We start from the raw sequence: 18,052 nt of genomic DNA, 5'->3' as shown, positions 1-18,052 counted from the left end.
TATTCTAGCACAGATATGGTATAAACTAAGGAATAATACCAATATACTGTGGAAAAATCAAAACGCTAGTAGGAAGAGAAAAGTTAGTTCATCTTATCCTCATATTACATTTCATCACTCCCAAAGAGAAGACATCTTCCTCAGGACACGTCTGTAAATACATGTTATTGTCATACTGCCATGTCTACTACATCCACAGCCTAAATGCAGCAAAATATAAGAGAGATTTATGAACAAGCGTTTACTGCAAACACAATTCATTCAATTCAGTGAGCTCTGCTCTCAACCTAGTGGTTCATGCTCATAGTAAAGCTGTGGCTGAAAGTCACTGAAATGCTTGTGGTGTCAAAAGCTGATTTGTGGACGTTATAGACAAATATATTATTTGTCGAAATCTTTACTTCTTCTGCTTAAAACCAACAATGAGAACAAAACTGTGTGGAAACTTGCAAGAAAATAGGAAGCAATCTTCTCTTCTCTACTTCGAGGACCAGTCACCAATTTCGCTGCTCTCAAGTTTAGAAAATTAATTATACAAAGAGGAAAAGAAATGTTTGAAACAAGAACTATCAAAATTATGCCAGTTCATTAGCTACTAATACTGGTGGCAGCAATGGAAACAAGCGAGCACAATACCTCTAGAAACGATGCATTATGAAAAAAGTAGCCAAATCTGAAACAATAATTAGCAGCAGCAGCAAAATACTAAACCGCAATAGGATAATTAAAAATGCTAAATACAGCTGGCAATTAAGTCTTACAAACTGAACCAAGTATATAAAAAAAAAGTTAAGCAGAAAGCAGTCCACAGCTTTACAACAAACATATATGCTAGGAATAATTATTTCACTCCAACTGCTACTACAGACAATATGAAGGTCCACAGGTGTATCACAAGTGAAAAAAAAAAACATGTAATTATACTTAGTGGGCTCATATTAAAGTCATCTCCTGTGAGTTACACTATATCACTTCCATTTGATGAATGGAGAAAATGGAACTGTAAATTGTGAGTGTAACCTAGCATTCTTCTAATTAATGTCTACTGATAACAGATGTGTAGTCAACAGATACAAAAACCACAATGTAATGTGTATGGGAACATATTACTGCCACAGTGGGCAGGGAATATGTCTCTGAGTACTATCCACATCAACTCAATCCTTTTTTCTATTACCATTGTGATAAATGCAAATTTTAGTTTTTATCTCTGACGTATACTGAGCAGCAAACTAATGCTGGCAGTGTGCTGTTATTTATTGCCAATGTAGTGCATATGGGACAAATCGCCAGTGGTAACACTGTTTCCCGTCAGATTACCAACGTTAAGTGCTGTCTGGCTTGGCTAGCACTTGGATGTGTCATTGTCCGGGTCTGCCAAATGCTGTTGGCAAGCTGGGTGCACTCAACCATTGTGAGGCCAACTGAGAAGCTACTTCATTGGGAAGTTGCGCCTCCTGTCTCTTACACTGACAACAACCGCAAGAGCAGTGTGCTGACCATATGCCCCTCCGTATCCGCATTCGGTGATGCCTAAGGGCTGAGGATGACGTGGCGGCTAGTCTGTACCACTGGGCTTTCAAGGCGTGTTCAGACGGAGTTCTTCCTTTATGGATAGTCTACATTTCCCATAAAACAAAACATATTTGGAAAAGGTTATTAGTTAAGGTACAAATGTTCTGAGAGCATTGTCTATGGCACATTTACTGTTGTTTAAAATCTTTTCCAGTATTAAATAAAAATTCGCAAAATGTTTATTCAAAGACAATTGGAACACACAGATTAATTATATCACCATTTTACTATGTTACAAGTAGTCTTTTAAACCTTTAAGAAACAGGAGTTTTTCTATTTGCAAATTAAATTTACATTAACTTGGATCTGAAACAAGATGCTCATTATGAATGAAATTTTAATATATCAAACAATGGAAAATCCAGGATGGAATGTAACAATACCAGAGAAGGAAGTTGCTACTCACCATACAGCGGAGATGCTGAGTCGCGATCGACACAGTAAAAAGATTCACACACTCATAGCTTCCGGCCATTAAGGCCTCTGTCAGCAGTAGACACACATATACACACGCGTACACGCACGCAACTTGCACACACGTCTGCAGTGTGGTTTCAGCTCTCCGAGACTGCAGACGTGTGTGCAAGTTGCGTTTGCGTTTGCGTGTGCGTGTGTTTACTGCTGACAAAGGCCTTAATGGCCGAAAGCTACAGGTGTGTGGATCTTTATACTGTGTCTATCGCGACTCAGCATATCCGCTATATGATGAGTAGCAACTTTCCTTCTCTGGTATTGTTAAATTTTAATATATTACAGAAGATCATATAATATGTTGTGTCTGCTGACTCTAACAGCACAATACCATAAAACAAAGAAAGAAAGATTGCGAGAGGAAATCAAATGCATACAAGACTACATAGAGAAGATTCAAGTATCGAACAATCAGTTCCGAAAGTAATTCCGTGATAAATTGATAGATCAGGTGGTTTACTTCTTTTAAAACAAAATGTACTCAGTGAGCAACATATGCCACGAAATGAATTTTGGAATATCAATGGTGCCAAAACGGGGGAGGGGAAGATGTTTAGAGGAAAATTAGAAACGTCTTTGGAGGAAAGAGAAGCAACTGCTTGAATATCAGAAGTTCAGGTGGCAAGTGAGAAGTAAGGAAAGAAGGTGAAGCTGAAAGGTCGAAGGAATATATTGAAGGGAAATTAACTGAAGGTAGTATCATAGAAAGTGAAGATGTGAGAGAAGATATGATCGGTGAGAAAAATTTGATGGAGCACTGAAAGTGCTACGTCAAAACAAGGCCGCTGGGGTAGCCAACATTACCTAGAATTATTGACATCCTTAGGAGAGCCAGTGTTGCAGGCATTACCTGAACACCGAGCAAGAAGGTTTAAGAAGAATTAATACTTTCTTAATCTGACAAAATGGAATTCACACAAATTCTCTTAAAAGCCTATCTAATGCTGAGGTCATTGTCAGTAATGTGTGGTGCTAAGAGTAAAGCTATTAATGATTCCAAGAACAGTTAATTAGGTGTACAAATTTAAAGGAAAATTTTTGATGTTTGCTCTGCAGGCAAAGAAATGAAATGCTCTAGGATTATGGAAACAGAATTTGGTTCAAGTGATGCAGACCACAGCAATTGCTGTGAAGCTAACTCCATAACCAGGAAGCTCAAAATGTACTAGTAGAACTTTAATAAACAGAGTAGAAAGAAGTATTTTCAACTAAACTAGACAAGTATAAAGTCGCAATTTAATATCATCAACGCAGTTGTAAAGAGTTGTACCGTATCCTGACAGTTCAAAAAAAGAGTTGCAACCTCTCAAATTTGCACGCGTTATTCTGGCTGAAAACAGAGACTGCAACAACATACAAAAACCCGCCTCCAATTTTACAGAATATTGATGGAACAGTTATACGAGGGTTGAAACACACATAGTGGCAACTATTTATTCACAACAGATACAAAAAAGTTACATGTTTGTACCTGTCAATTTCCTTCAAAGTAGTCATCAGCATTGTGTAGAACACGTTGCAAGCGATGAGGAAGGTGTAGTATACCATTAGCAGGGTCTTTTCTGATGCCTGCGAATCTCTGAAATAGTTCTGAAGCAAATGCCACGGAGTGGTTCCTTCATCTTTGGAGTCAAATAAAAGTCACAAGTCCGGGGAGTGTGGTGGATAGTACAGTACTTCCCAGGTCCATCGACTGAACAGAGCAGCCACAGCTTGCACTGTATGCGCATGCACATTGTCGTGCAAAATGATGGGTGGGTTGCGCAGAACGTGTTGGCACTTCCTTCGCAAAGCTGGTAGCAGGTGATGCTCCAAAGACTAACAGTAATACTGTGCACTGACTGTCTGCCATGGAAGAACGTAACTCGTTAGGATAGCACCATCACAGTTCTACACAAGCATCACCATAACTTTCACCATACTGGAGCTCTGACACACTTTTGACTTTCGCGGCGACCCATAATGACGTCATTTGTTAGATTGGAGTTTCAGTTTTGGCTCATACGATCTGACCCACGTCTCATCCAGTGTTATGATACACCATAAGAAAGCCTTCTCTCCTTCACGCTTATAGTGCTCAAAGTGCGTCTGAGCAGCATTGTAAGGCATCCATATCTGCATTTCCATGAGGTCATGCTGAACCTGTCATGATGCAATTTTTTGCATGCCCAGGCATTCCATCAGGATGCAAAGCATAGTTGTATGTGTTAATCCAGTTTCGTGGGTAAGCTTGAGAATTGAATGGCGTTTATCACTGTCCACTAACGAACCAACAGCATGCACTACTACTTCAGAGACGCTTGGACAACCTGCCCGACGCGTGCCTGCCACAGTTTGCTGACCTTCGTTGAAGGCTTTTACCCAACGTGCCACTGTTCTGTACAGCCTTGCCGATTCACCGCACGCCTCTTCAAGACCTTAATGACACTGTCATGCTGTGGGACCTCTGGCACATTCAATCTTGATCCAACTCCGTTGTTCCTGTTTCGAAAACACAGTGACACCGTTACGTTAGACCGCTCGCTCACAAGTGAAGGTGTTTCCCTCGACTGTGCGAATGCCGGTGACGTGGGACGGGTGAGTCCATTTGCCCGGAGGTAAGATAGGTATGTCAACAACATGTGCTATCAGCGACAATAGTAGATTCCATTGCATAGTGCTTCCACAGCAGTGTTGCCACTATTTAACTTCCAACCTACATATATGTCACTAATGTAAGATTTAAATAAAATTATTGAAACAGGCTATAATCAGCCTACACATAAACAGGAATTATTACCAAATTCCAAGGTACTTTAGTACTATGGACCTTACAGTAAGTTATTAGCAGGTGCATTTGGCTCTTTAGTTCCAACCTTTAACAGAATTCTTGTTTTGGCCTGAACATCTGAGTTTCCACGTTGCTTCACACTTTAGCCCAAGCCCAGGAAGAGAACTTATTTTAAAAATGTTTTATGCCTCTTAGCTACAGAATTTTGCAAAAAAACCATTGTTTAATTTGCAAATTGCTGAAAAAATTGCAAGAGAAAGGAATAATTATTGACTTGCTGACATTCCATTTTGGTACATGTCAGATGCCTGAGGAATAATGCAATTACTATTACGACTAATACTCAGATCTACAACAGGGCTATGTTAAAGTACAGTAGTCAGCAAAAGAAGATCCCAACAGTTGCAATTGGTGTGGCACAGCTGCTTCACGCGTCTAGCTGGTCTAATCACATAACATTATTTTGTATACAATTTCATGGGAATGATCACTGTTCTCACAACTCTACAGGTGACTATTGTTTCACTTGCCACTATTTGCACTTTGTGGCTGAAAGCTGGGAACAGCACCGATAGCTGACAGCGCTCTCTGTTTTCACCGCATTCTCTCTCGTGTGTCAATACAAAGAATATGGAACTTCAGTTCAAACATTTGGTGGAAATCTATTGGCTACTGTAGAACTTATGTCAAAGGTATTATGGACCTTTTAAGTATAAGTAGCTCTTCAGGTCAAACTGGCAATCACATTTTTATTTCTTGAGCACAAGGACAGTGGGTACTACCATCTAAAGCTTCAAGTTTAACTCTTTATTTCAATTCCAAAAGCTGATACCTAAACTCATCGGTGCCAATGACAGTGGAACACCCGACACCACAGACAACCCGACAGCCATCAATGTACACAAAGGTACTACCACTAAGTACTGTGCAAATGTTGAGACACTTACAGCAATAGATCGAAACTGGAGTAGTTTCCTTAGGAAGCGAACGAAGCCCAAGTGAGTATGGCCCCGCCACATGAAGTCAAGGTGGTCCACTGGAAAAGTGGCAGGTAGCATGAAGTTAAGCTGCCAGAGCAATTGCCAAAGCGAAATCCAGGAGAGAACAGATAAGAGGGACGAAATCCATAGTGGCAGTCACAGGAGTCATCGAAGAAGGAGGCATAGGATGGGTGGCCAAACACGGCATAGAAACAGCATGCATATCTGCTGAGGAGATCATCGTCTCGGTACTACAGCGGTAGTTCAGCAGCTTTTGCGTAAATACACTCAACCGGACTCCTGTAAAAAATGCCGGTGACCAAATGGATTCCACAATGGTGGATTGTTTTCATACGGCGTAAGACGGATCGACGTGCAGGTGCACGAACGGAACACCCACAGTTTAGTTTCGAGAAGACAAGGGAACGGTACACAGGGAGGACGGTGATCAGATCCGCTCCCCAGGAAGCACCCTTAGGACACGTGGGACTGCGTACAGCTTTTCTATTGAGCACGGGCCCCAAGACAAAGTGAGGGGCAACAGGCCCAAGATATAAATACGGTGGAAGAAACCCACTGGGCCGCCAGAAACTCATACAAACGGATTTGTCAGTGGAAAAGCAAATGATGATGTTGATGGTCCAAGAGTAAAGATGATCGAGACTTTACTGAAGACGTCACTCGAGGAAACGAGTCCATGGTGAACTGCAATAGATCGCAAAATCATCACCAAAAAGGGAGCCGGAGATGCCCGGCAGGGAACAGGGCACAATAGGATTAATGGATACAGCAAAGACGATAATGCTCATAACGGAGCCCTGAGGCACCCCGTTTTCCTGGATAAAGGTGTCCACAAAGGGAAAACCCACACATGCCTTGAAAACCCCGTCTTTTAAAAATTCCTGAAGGAAACATGGCAGGTGGACTTGGAAGTACCGAGTGTACGGAGGATACCGGGCCTCCAGCACATGCCATAAGCTTTCTCCAAATCAAAAAACACGGCCACAGTCTCGATATTTGTGCAGAAAACTGTTCGTGACATGGATGGACAAAGTGACAAGATGGTCAACTGCAGGATGGCGAGCCCAAAATCCACATTGTGCAGTGGTTAGTAAATTGCGAGACTCGAGCCACCATTCTCGCCAGGCACGAATCATATTCCATCAACCTGCAAACACTGCCAGAGACAGAAAAATGTGGCAGTAGCTAGAAGGAAGGTGTTTGTCCTTACCGGGCTCGAGTATGGGCATGACTGGATTCACACGAGCATCTGGGAAACATGTCACATGCCTGGATGCTACTGATGTATGAAGGATAAAGTGCTTGCCCGCAATGAACAGGCACTGCAACATCTGAATGTGAACGCTGTCCGACACTGGGGTGGAAGATCGAGATGAAGTGAGAGCATGATCTAGCTCTCTCATAGTAAATGCAGCATTGTAGTATTCATGATTCTGAGAGGAGAAGGGTATCACCCAAGCTGCCTCCACTTATTTCCAATGGGTGGAACTCGAAATCTCCGCAAAACAGTGGCCCCTGATGTTAGAGATAGCAATGAGGTTCACAATGACATCATCTGCTACAGTTGTGCCGGAAATTGGGGAATGGACCTTGGTACCAGATAGACATCGGAAGTTGGCCCACACGATGGAAGAGGTAGTGGCAGTGTTAAAAGAACTGGTAAATGAAAACCAGCTAGCTTTCTTGCTATCCCAAAGAATCCGACGACACTGCATGCGCAATTAACGAATGCAGTTCGCCATCATACGATGATATTAAAAGTATGGAGATCACATCTCTGTGTGCGAATTGCATCACAGCAGGCCTCAAGTCCTCCATGGGACCAGGATACGGTGCAGTAAAGGTGAAGAGCAAAGAATGAGACAGTCTTTGGCAGTAAGTATAATGTTTGTAAGGTATTCTACCTGATCATCACAACTGGGGAAATGTTGTTTGTCGGAGGTCGCTAGGGTGGAGTGTAGCCTCCAGTCGGCCTTAGAAAGCTGCCAACTGGCTTAGCACATAGGTGGGGTAAGAGTCAGCAAACAGATAGCACATGGGAAATAGTCACTCGAGTACATGTCAGAGACAACTGACCACTAGAGATGACAGGCAAGCTGGGCAATGCAGAACAAGAAGTCCAAATGGGAACAGGTGTGTGTGGAGTCTGAAAGGAACGTGGGTGATCCAATGTTAAGGCAGATGAGGTCGAGTTGATTGAGAAGGGCAGCCAAGACGGCAACTTACCGACAGGTTCTGAATGAGCCCCAAAGGCGGATGGTGTGTATTGAAATCACTGAGTGGGAAAAGGGGGTAAGGGAGTTGCCCAATAAGCTGGAGGAAGTCTACCCTGATGACACCAAGTGCCGAAAGGATGTAGACGGTACAAAGAAAAAGGTGAAGTGAGGAAGAAAAATGAGGTGTTCAGTGATATGGTTTGACTATGAACACCATCCCAGATGAGCAGCAAGACACACCCATGAGATGGAATACCATCCTCCACAGTGAAGGTAAAAATGTGCCGGAAAGAAATGAGAGACATCAAAGAGGCCGCGAGGATGCAATTTTGTTTCCTGGAGGCAGAAAACAAGGGGACGCTGCAATTCCAAGAACTGCCAGAACTCCTCATTATTGGATCTAACACCACAAATGTTTCACTGGAGGAGAGTCATGACGGGGAAACAAACAAAGGGTTGTCACCTTGGAGGCTGCCGAGTGCCAGCCTTCAAAGACTCATTGCCACAGGGCAGGATTCTGTTCCACGAAATCTAGAGAGGTCGGCATTATCATTGGGTCAGCCTCCGACAGGGTAAGGTAGTTTTTCCATCCGAATCTCCTGTACAGTCTGCTCACTGAGATACATGGTTCATTCTCACAATGAGGCTACATGGTCACCACTGCATTCGATATCGCGAGGAGAAAGAATCATGAACATCCTTTTCACAAGTAACACATTTAGCCATGTTTCGACAGGACATTTGAGTGTGGTTGTAACACGGACACTGGTAGCAACACATCACACTGGGAATGTACGGTGAGCTGTGACTTCATAGCCTACTTTGCTCTATGATGGAAGCACTACTCTATCAAAAATGAGAAATAGAGTGTATGTAAGCACTAAGGTCGGATCAAGCTTTTTCATTTCCCGATGGCCTACAGCGATGCCCTGATCAGAGAGGTAACTTTGGATTTCTCCCTCAGTCAGAACATTGAGCAGCCTAGTGCAAATGATATAACGTGAAGAATTCAACATTTGATGGGCCTCAACATGAAGAGGATAGGTGTGTAGGAGTGAAGTCGTCATTGGGCTTGAGAATCTTATTGATCTCCAAATGCAAAGTACTATTATGTAAACAAGAGCGGCATTTCACAGGACTGGCAATTGCATCAATAAATTTCTGAATAAAAAACTGATTAACCATAGCAAAAGATTGACCTTCAGTATGTGATACCATGAGGAACCGAGGTGCAGCTTGGAGAGTCTTGGAATTTTAGCCTCATTCCGTTTATGTCTACTAGACATGGACTGAAATGGTGAACGGCTCATTGTGAAAAAATCCCCCCACGATTGCCAGCATCTCCTATGGTATGCACCTTCCAACTGTGGGCCTCCACTCAGAGATGGTCTCCCCACATTAGGTGATTGTTCACACTAGGACACGCCTCGCAAACTCCAGATAAAGGGACCAATTGGCAATGTGGGACGGTAGTAGCTCAGGCAATCGTCCCTCCTGGGTCTGGCCTGTAGTAGGGAGTACATGCTAACCCTATCTGTCAACCTGGAGCTGGGAATTATGCATTACCCAGTCCCTATTATGCATCAGACACATGGGCCGGCCTTCAGGAGCACACATGGAGGAAGACGAAACAAAGAGGAACCTCAAATGCCGAAGCAGAGGAAGGGTACGAAATGGAGAATGAAGAAAGAAAGAATGGAGGAGGGACTGTTCTGGTGACAGGTTACTAAAACGCAAAACACATTCCCAAAAATATCCCAGGCATGTTCCCCAAAGGAGGGGAGAAAGAATAGCAGGATAGCTGGCATGCAGCATGGAAGGGAAAAGGTGCTGCAATGGCTGGAGACCCATGGTAGGCAAGTATGAGCTCATCAAAGAGTGTCAAGCTCCTGGGGGATGGACCCTACCTGATAAATCTTTCACAATACTTGTGCTTAACGTGTGTCGTGTAGTTTTACACCCTTGGTTGTATCAGCTGTATATTTTTTGATAAAATCGCCTATCTGAGAAGATCTTTGTTATTGTCAACAGTTTTGTGTAAGGTCTTCCAGACGGAATCTACCTCATTACCTGACATGCTTGTGTATATTAATGACCTGTGCAATCAGTTCCCAACAACAACAATAGTGCTGAAGAAAAGAAACATCAAGTTGGCAAAAGTTTATGTCTAAAGTGGAAGTATTTTATCACCTGAAATTCCTACATCTCCTGCCCCCGTGCTTCATATTTAGCAAAATTTCTAGCTAAACTTTGTCTTTTGGACATCTGTGTTACATGTCAAAACAGGATCTCTCTCTTAGACTTCCAAAATTGTAAGTAAATGCATTCACTTCACATGTAGTACATAGTTCAACATGACATCGGAAAATCTGGGTTAAATACAAACAATGAAAAGAGTAAAGAGAAACAACTTAATTTATATCTTCTTAAAATTTCTTATTTAAAATGATTAAAAGTCATTTTGTACCACTATTTCCAACAACCTATAACATAATATATTACCACACCACCTCTATATAAGTGATGTCATCCACCTACAATGTCATTCCAAAATTACAAACAATTTCACAACATGGGAAAGTTCCGTCATCACCAAAACTTACCTGTGGATATACCAAATGAAGGAAACAAATCATTATACCAAAAGGAAAGTCCATTTGACAAAACCAATAAATAAATAATCTGGAGACAGAATTGCTGACTTTCAAGAGCTGAAATTAGTGCTGCCAAAAACACACACAAAAGTACATACACACTGTACAGGGTGTCCATAATGTCCTGCTATCATTTCAAAACATCATAGCTTGGAAACTGGACGGACAATTGTGGTTTGTTATAAAATGTTTTTCAGCTATCGAAGTTTACTCCTTTGTAAAGATGTGATGTGAAAATAATAATAGAGGACACGGAAGGGTGGACAGTGCAATTTCTCTGGATGGAAAGTGTGACTGCTTCAGTCATCCACAAGAGGTTAATAGCACACGTGAGGAAACAGCACCAAGTCACAGATCTATTTTTCTCTGGGTATTACAGTTCAGAGGCAGCAGGGACTGTGCTGAGAAACTCCAAAACATTGCGCATCCAGCAACTGCATGTGTACCAAACAGTGCTCAGTGTGTCGATAACTCTAAACTGGGGCTTGTGCGAATCTCGTTTCATGAACTAGAGAAGTAAACACGTGTGCGAACAGTGTATATCCAGTCACCTCACCATTGCACAGAAACAGAAGTGTGTGGAGAGATGTCAATTATATGTGCAACATTACAGTGTACAATCCGGTGCTGTTCTCTGAGTGTTCGGTCACCATCAAAAAGTCACGGTTCCTCCGAGACACTCCAGGAAAGAAACAGTAGAAGCGCACTGGGAGCCCTCGTCCCAACAACTCGTGGATGGGACTTATTGTACAGAAAAAAATGGCGACTGTGTTCTGGGATCACGAAGGGATACTATGGCAGGTTGCCTCCCTCCCAATATGAACCTCGACAGTGATAGGTACCGCAGCTTACTGAACCAAATCTGTCGACACATTCAACACCGTTGGCATGGAAAATGGGGCCGTGGCATTCCGATCTGACAAGATAACATGTGGCCACATGCCGATCGCCGGACCATCGCCACCGTGCCCCGACTGGGGTTTGCTAGGCTGCCACATGCTACACAGCTGCAGGATCTGGCTCCTAACAATTTTGCCCTATTCAACACAATGGAAGAGGTCATGTGTGGTAAGAAGTTCACCACCAATGATAAACTTTATGCAGATGTACATCAGTGGCACTGGGAAGACGCACCAGGTGAATTGTTTGCTATACAAATATGGAAGCTGCCAAAACGACGGTAAAAGTGCATAGACATTGGTGGGGAATGCCTGTAATATAATTTGGGTGTGTTTTCACTATATGTTTCCTGTAAACAGAAAATAAATAAATAAATAAATATAGTGCCACTAATTTTTAATGCCCCAAATAATACATGAGGGTGTATAGGCGGACGAGGAAAAAAATTCCCAGATTTTTTTCCCGGTTAAAACTACACTTTTCCCTGGTGAAAATATAATTTTTCTGTTCTAAAGTGACAGTAAACTTTTCCTCGAAACTGTAAAGCTTATCAATCCTTTGAATGCTGAAAGTTTAATACACCAACGTAGAACTTCCAGCCATTTTTAGAAAATGAACATCCCCCCATCCCCTGGGAGGGGAGAAAGGGAGGGGAAGGCACATGTTTTAGACATATCTTCGATGTGCAGCAACATGTACACTGCATATTTTTGTATTATGAAAGTATATATTTGAATTCTACCAAACACAGCACTGAAATTGATACTGTGATGCGCTTTTGTAAGCCAGTCATAGCTCACTTCACGTGAACTCACCAGCCGACGACTGCGGATCTTCAGAGCATAGGACACATGATGTATTCAACCAATAGCAACATCACTGTTCAGAAGCACGAGCAAACAAATATGAATAGTCAATGGTTTAAATTAATATACAGGGGGGAACTAATAACATATTTCAGCCTTCCATAATTATGTGAATATATTTCAATTCACTTGATAGCTCCTGGCCACAGAAATCTATTTTGTTTTCATTTGACGTGAGAGCTGTAAATGGAGAGGAAGCAGCAAAATAACTAAAAGTAAAAACTGGTCACATAGAGGCTATTCCCACCCCACTGCTACTAAGACTGCTCTGCACATGCGTGAATCTGGCAGCTTGGGCACACCAGAAAAATGTTTCTGGATAGCATCTGGCTGCTTGTTGTTACTGCTGATACAGCTAACAGCCACACGACTCAACTGCGCATGCGCATGAACCCGCTGACAACTGTTCAAATGAACCTAATGTGAACCGTTGTGACGTCACACTCATTGGAAGCAGTTTGTTGTTATGAAGAATTGCACAGTCTTCGTCCTAAAGCCTTTGACGCACAGTATTGTTCTGCAGTGGCGGGATACAATAATATTCTTTTGTCATAGTATTCAGTTCTTACTAGTCAAAATTACCGTATTTTCTCGAATCTAAGCCGCACCTGAGAAATGAAACTCGAAATCAAGGAAAAAAAAAATTTCCCGAATCTAAGCCGCACCTGAAATTTGAGACTCGAAATTCAAGGGGAAAGAAAAGTTTTAGGCCGCACCTCCAAATCTAAACAAAGGTGGTCCATTGTAATACGAGACACAATTTAGGTCGAATGAATGACGATACAGCTACAGTAGTTTGGTTCGAGTCGTAAGCTTAGTAGTTAAGCATTACCAGGTAGCCATTGCTATGCGTCAGGCACTCCGTCCGTATTTATATGGGTACCGTTCCTTTTTCACGTGCTTCGTCTGGTTTGAATCGATTATTGCGTAAAAAAAAAAAAAAGAGGAATCGTCTCATTAGCAAAACATTGGCAAGAGACTGCTATTTGTTGTTACTTACACTGCTGCTTTATTTGACAATAATCAACAAGAACCAAATAATAGACTGCGTGTGATAGAAGATGTTGTGAAGGAGAATTTAGCGAAAATTTTTCTTCATTTGAAAATCTTTGCAGTCGTCTCCTTAGTACATTACATTCTGCACAGAAATTAGTCATCTTAGATTTAAAAATCTAGTCAGTTGTCGTGCTTCATTTCTGACTGTATCACCATTCGGCGTAAGAATAATATGAATATAAATATGGCATGATATGTATATTCTCCCGCATTTGCTGTTGTCTCACTCTAGTTTCGTAGTTTATTAGGCAGACAGGATCTAAAGGAGATAGCAGCAAACACGAACAAATACACGGCAAAATGTTTATATTCGTGTTATTCTTATGGTGAAGAGAATACTGCATGTGATTCACAATTCATAAAAGTTCCTATTAGCAACCATCTCTTGTCGCAAGTGGGAAAAAATTCAGAATGTAAAGTTGGCCATATTGATAAACATCCCAAACAGTCTTACCAGTCAGATTTTCGTAGTACATTGAAAGGCTGCTACATTCGTAGATGAACAATACGGAATTTGTATTTACTTCGTTGGATAGTGTATGAAAATGCAGTGGTGGAAACTCGGAGCAGAGAAAAAAACTCTTCTTCCACCTTAATTTATTTACTGACGCAGAGGTTTTGGCGCCAGTATTTATCTTTGTGCCTGCAAAGTATGCCTGTGTAGCACTACATATATTCAATGGCAGAAGTTAATTGTGGCGGCACCTACCAACATTTTACAGAACTTCCGCTTACTCTGCACTCGATTCTAAGCCGCAGGCAGTTTTTTGGATTACAAAAACTGGAAAAAAAGTGCGGCTTAGATTCGAGTAAATACAGTACAAAAAATTAACTGAAAACCAAAACAATTAAAAATTCTTGGAATTCTAAAAAATTCCCCGTTTTTACAAGTTTTCTCCTGGATGAAAAAAGTTCCTAGATATTCCCGGTTGTCTTGGGACGTATACACCCCGTACATATCTAGTAGGCTACACCTACAATCCATATAAAACCTTTGAACAGCTCTCACTGAGGAGGAGGTAGGCTTCATTTATGTTAAGTTTTGGTGAAAATACAGCTGTATGAAACAATCTGATGATTTGTAATAACTCTATACGCTTATGTCTAAGGTAAAGCAGTATTACAAGAACAGTTCACTTCTGCATGTGCAGTGTTTCCGAATGGTGTACAGGCTTATTCATAAATACTTCCATAGTTTCAGAAAATGACTGACAGAAAACACACTCCAATCAGCAGATAGATTATCTCTCCAAGTTTTGATTTATATTACACATCATGGTGTAGTTGCAGACTACACCACTAGGAGCCAGGCGTTTCAGAATGCAGCATATTATGGGAATGGTGTGTCTATTTTGTGTCCTCTAATTTCTGACGGTGAGTCAATTGTGACATTCCAGTGACAATGCCTTATCAAATACAAGGTAAAAGCTGCAACAGACAAAACAATCCACTGTCAGTACAACACATTCCGTGAGAGTGGCCGCTTATGTGGTGTGCGGAAAACAGACCAGCTAAGACTTTCAACAGAGAAAGTGGGATCCGGACAGGAATCATTTGCCAGGAGCCCAAAGATATGACGATACATGCAAGCAGCGAACTGTAGGTACCGCAATATTTGCGTGCAGAACTGTTCCAGATTCAGATGTTACATGCACTGGCTACTCGGGACAATGAGCTTCATTCTGACTTTGATTATGACTTGCAGCTGCTACTGGAGGAAGGTGGTTTCTCACAGAAGTTAGTTTTCAGTTACAAAAACACATTTTGTGTGTGGAAAGGTGAACTGTTATAATATGCTTGTTTGGAAATTCACCATTCATATGAAATTCTGTAACAAATTCGTGATTCACTTAAAGTTAATGGCTTTTGTGCCACGTCATCCTTCAAAGTCTACAGGCCATTTTTCTTTGCAGAGAAAACTGCGATCGCTTTTGCGCACCAGGAAATCCTATGCCAATATCACAGCAAGACAGTGGAGGCTCCATTTTGTAACACGGTGGTGCTCCACCCCATGGTCACGATTATATCAATGACTGACTGTGCCTCAGCATTGGATTACACAAGCTTCCCTTTGCAATTCTTCTCTTCTTCAGTGTTCCACACAGTTACATTACATAACTCCGTGTGATTTCTTGTTATGGGGTTATGTCAAAGTTTAGGTGTTCCTGACACCATTGCAACTTAATCTGAAATATTTGCAAGGAAGTGTAATAAACACAATCGTCGATATCGACCTCGACACATATGGCAAGAGTTCAGCGACTGAAGTTTGTCACCTCACAAATGATGTCCATACTGAACACCAACCATGTGGGTCAAGGACGTTGAAAGAATCTCTATCCACTGATGTGCACATATTTCTGTATGTCTTTTTGTTTTCACACAGTCAGCTTCTGAAAACCTGGAAGTACTTATGAATCATCATGTACACACAATGTGGTGCACCCTTTAAATCACAATATACGATAATCCTCTTTCCTTTCCATCCCCCCCCCCCCCCCCCTCCTCCAAAAAAAAGTCACAAAACCAGATGTTCAAAGAAGATATTATCTAGGATGTTAAATATTTTGTAGATCTCAGGGTGAAATAACATACCATGTAACTGCAATAATACAGGGTGGTTATAATTAAACTTTCGCTACTTGAGAGGGCTCCAATAAAAATGAGCAATCTTACGACAATGAGATTTCGTGGAAAACATCTTTGAGGACAGGTGGCACAGAAATAACAAATAAAGCCTCGAATGAAGCACATTTTAGTTTCTACGTGAGAGGGTGCTAAGGATACTATTACACAATTGTTCGTAGCACTTTTCAAATGATGGATCGTGGAATGTTCAGCTGTGCGACACAGCTTTTGCACTGCTCGTTGATTGCACATTGCGTCCAGCATTCTCAATAATTGTGGCACAACTGGCTGTCAGCTTCTCCCGAGAGCATTCAAACTGCCGACCTTCAATCCTGCTGCAGAAAGAGCACCTCTTCATATACCGGGTGATCAAAAAGTCAGTATAAATTTGAAAACTGAATAAATCACGGAATAATGTAGATAGAACGGTACAAATTGACACACATGCTTGGAATGACATGGGGTTTTATTAGAACCAAAAAAACACAAACGTTCAAAAAATGTCCAACAGATGGCGCTTCATCTGATCAGAATAGCAATAATTGGCATAACAAAGTAAGACAAAGCAAAGATGATGTTCTTTACAGGAAATGCTCAATATGTCCACAATCATTCCTCAACAATAACTGTAGTCGAGGAATAATGTTGTGAACAGCACTGTAAAGCATGTCCGGAGTTACGGTGAGGCATTGGCGTCGGATGTTGTCTTTCAGCATCCCTAGAGATGTCGGTCGATCACAATACACTTGCGACTTCAGGTAACCCCAAAGCCAATAATCACACGGACTGACGTCTGGGGACCTGGGAGGCCAAGCATGACGAAAGTGGCGGCTGAGCACACGATCACCACCAAACGATGCGCGCAAGATATCTTTCACGCATTTAGCAATATGAGGTTTTTTTTTTTTTTTTCCCTAATAAAACCCCATGTCATTCGAAGCATGTGCGTCAATTTTTACCTCTCTATCTACACTATTCCGTGGTTTATTAAGTTTTCAAATTTATACCGACTTTTTGATCACCCGGTACTTTAATGAACCAATACTCATGCACTATTGCAGTTGTTGTGATAAAACAGCTTTGCAAGTAAAGCCCTGTCCATCTTGTCCAGACCCCTGTGCAACTGCAGTGCACCCCTATGCTCTCGTTTCGACCTTACATCGTCCTACCAATAATGGTACCTGGCGGCAAGTTGTGAGACTAATATTACTAGCGACGCAAATCCTGCAGCGCACAGTCTGAACGTCATTTCTATAAAGTTGAGCACCCGTACAGTAAATAGTTTCGCCGTCTACATCGGCTCGAGTAGCAAAAGTTTTATTATAACCACCCTGTGTGACGATGTGGGACGTTAAACACTATTTAGAGCTCGGTGTAAAACAACACAGTTAGCCTCTCGCCAGTGCCACACAGTACGTAAGTGCAATAATATGTCATTACTTTTTTGGCGTCAGCAGGCTGCTTTGCGACGTCGATCTTTGGCAGAATGAACTCCCCCAGCAACTTTACCACCTTCTGGCTGGGCGGCCCTGTGTGTACGTGTGTGGCAGCGTGCCAGCCGAGTTTCTGTTGCTGCTGCTGTGGCTGTGGCTGCCGAGCGGTTGCAGCAAAGTGGGAGAGCGAACCGGCCTGCCGGCTCGCAGAGGAGCTGTCCTCCGTTTGGCCCAGAGGGCGGATTTCACCAGTCTCCACATTGCACATGAACATGTTGTTCTTGCCAATATTTACCTGTTTGGTCAAAATTGCAGTGTTAAGTCAGTGTGAACACAATACCTAAACTAGAAATCTATGTACCACAATGGATATCATGTCTGTTACACTAACTTGGGTCCCACTAATATACAGGTGAATCACAACTCCACAGAAAACTTTTCAGAGATAGATGCTGTAGGATGGGCTAAAACAAGGAAAAATG

The 18,052-nt window shown here is 42.0% G+C and overlaps 1 protein-coding gene across 7 annotated transcripts in view; it reads right to left on the bottom strand.

The window, feature by feature from the left end:
• LOC126428302 (lysine-specific demethylase 4C-like) overlaps positions 1-18,052 on the bottom strand; it is a 383,324-nt gene that overhangs the window by 273,844 nt on the left and 91,428 nt on the right. For 5 of the 7 annotated variants that reach the window (XM_050090225.1, XM_050090224.1, XM_050090228.1 and 2 more), the window contains one exon: positions 17,578-17,865. The exons of the other annotated variants lie outside the window; for them this stretch is intronic. In XM_050090225.1, the coding sequence (XP_049946182.1) occupies positions 17,578-17,865 (288 nt within the window). The remainder of the gene's footprint in view (positions 1-17,577; positions 17,866-18,052) is intronic. 7 annotated transcript variants of the gene reach the window in all.

The sequence above is a fragment of the Schistocerca serialis genome, chromosome 12 (assembly GCF_023864345.2).
Source record: "Schistocerca serialis cubense isolate TAMUIC-IGC-003099 chromosome 12, iqSchSeri2.2, whole genome shotgun sequence".
Lineage (NCBI taxonomy): Eukaryota > Metazoa > Arthropoda > Insecta > Orthoptera > Acrididae > Schistocerca > Schistocerca serialis.
This window is presented reverse-complemented; position numbering and strand designations above follow the sequence as displayed.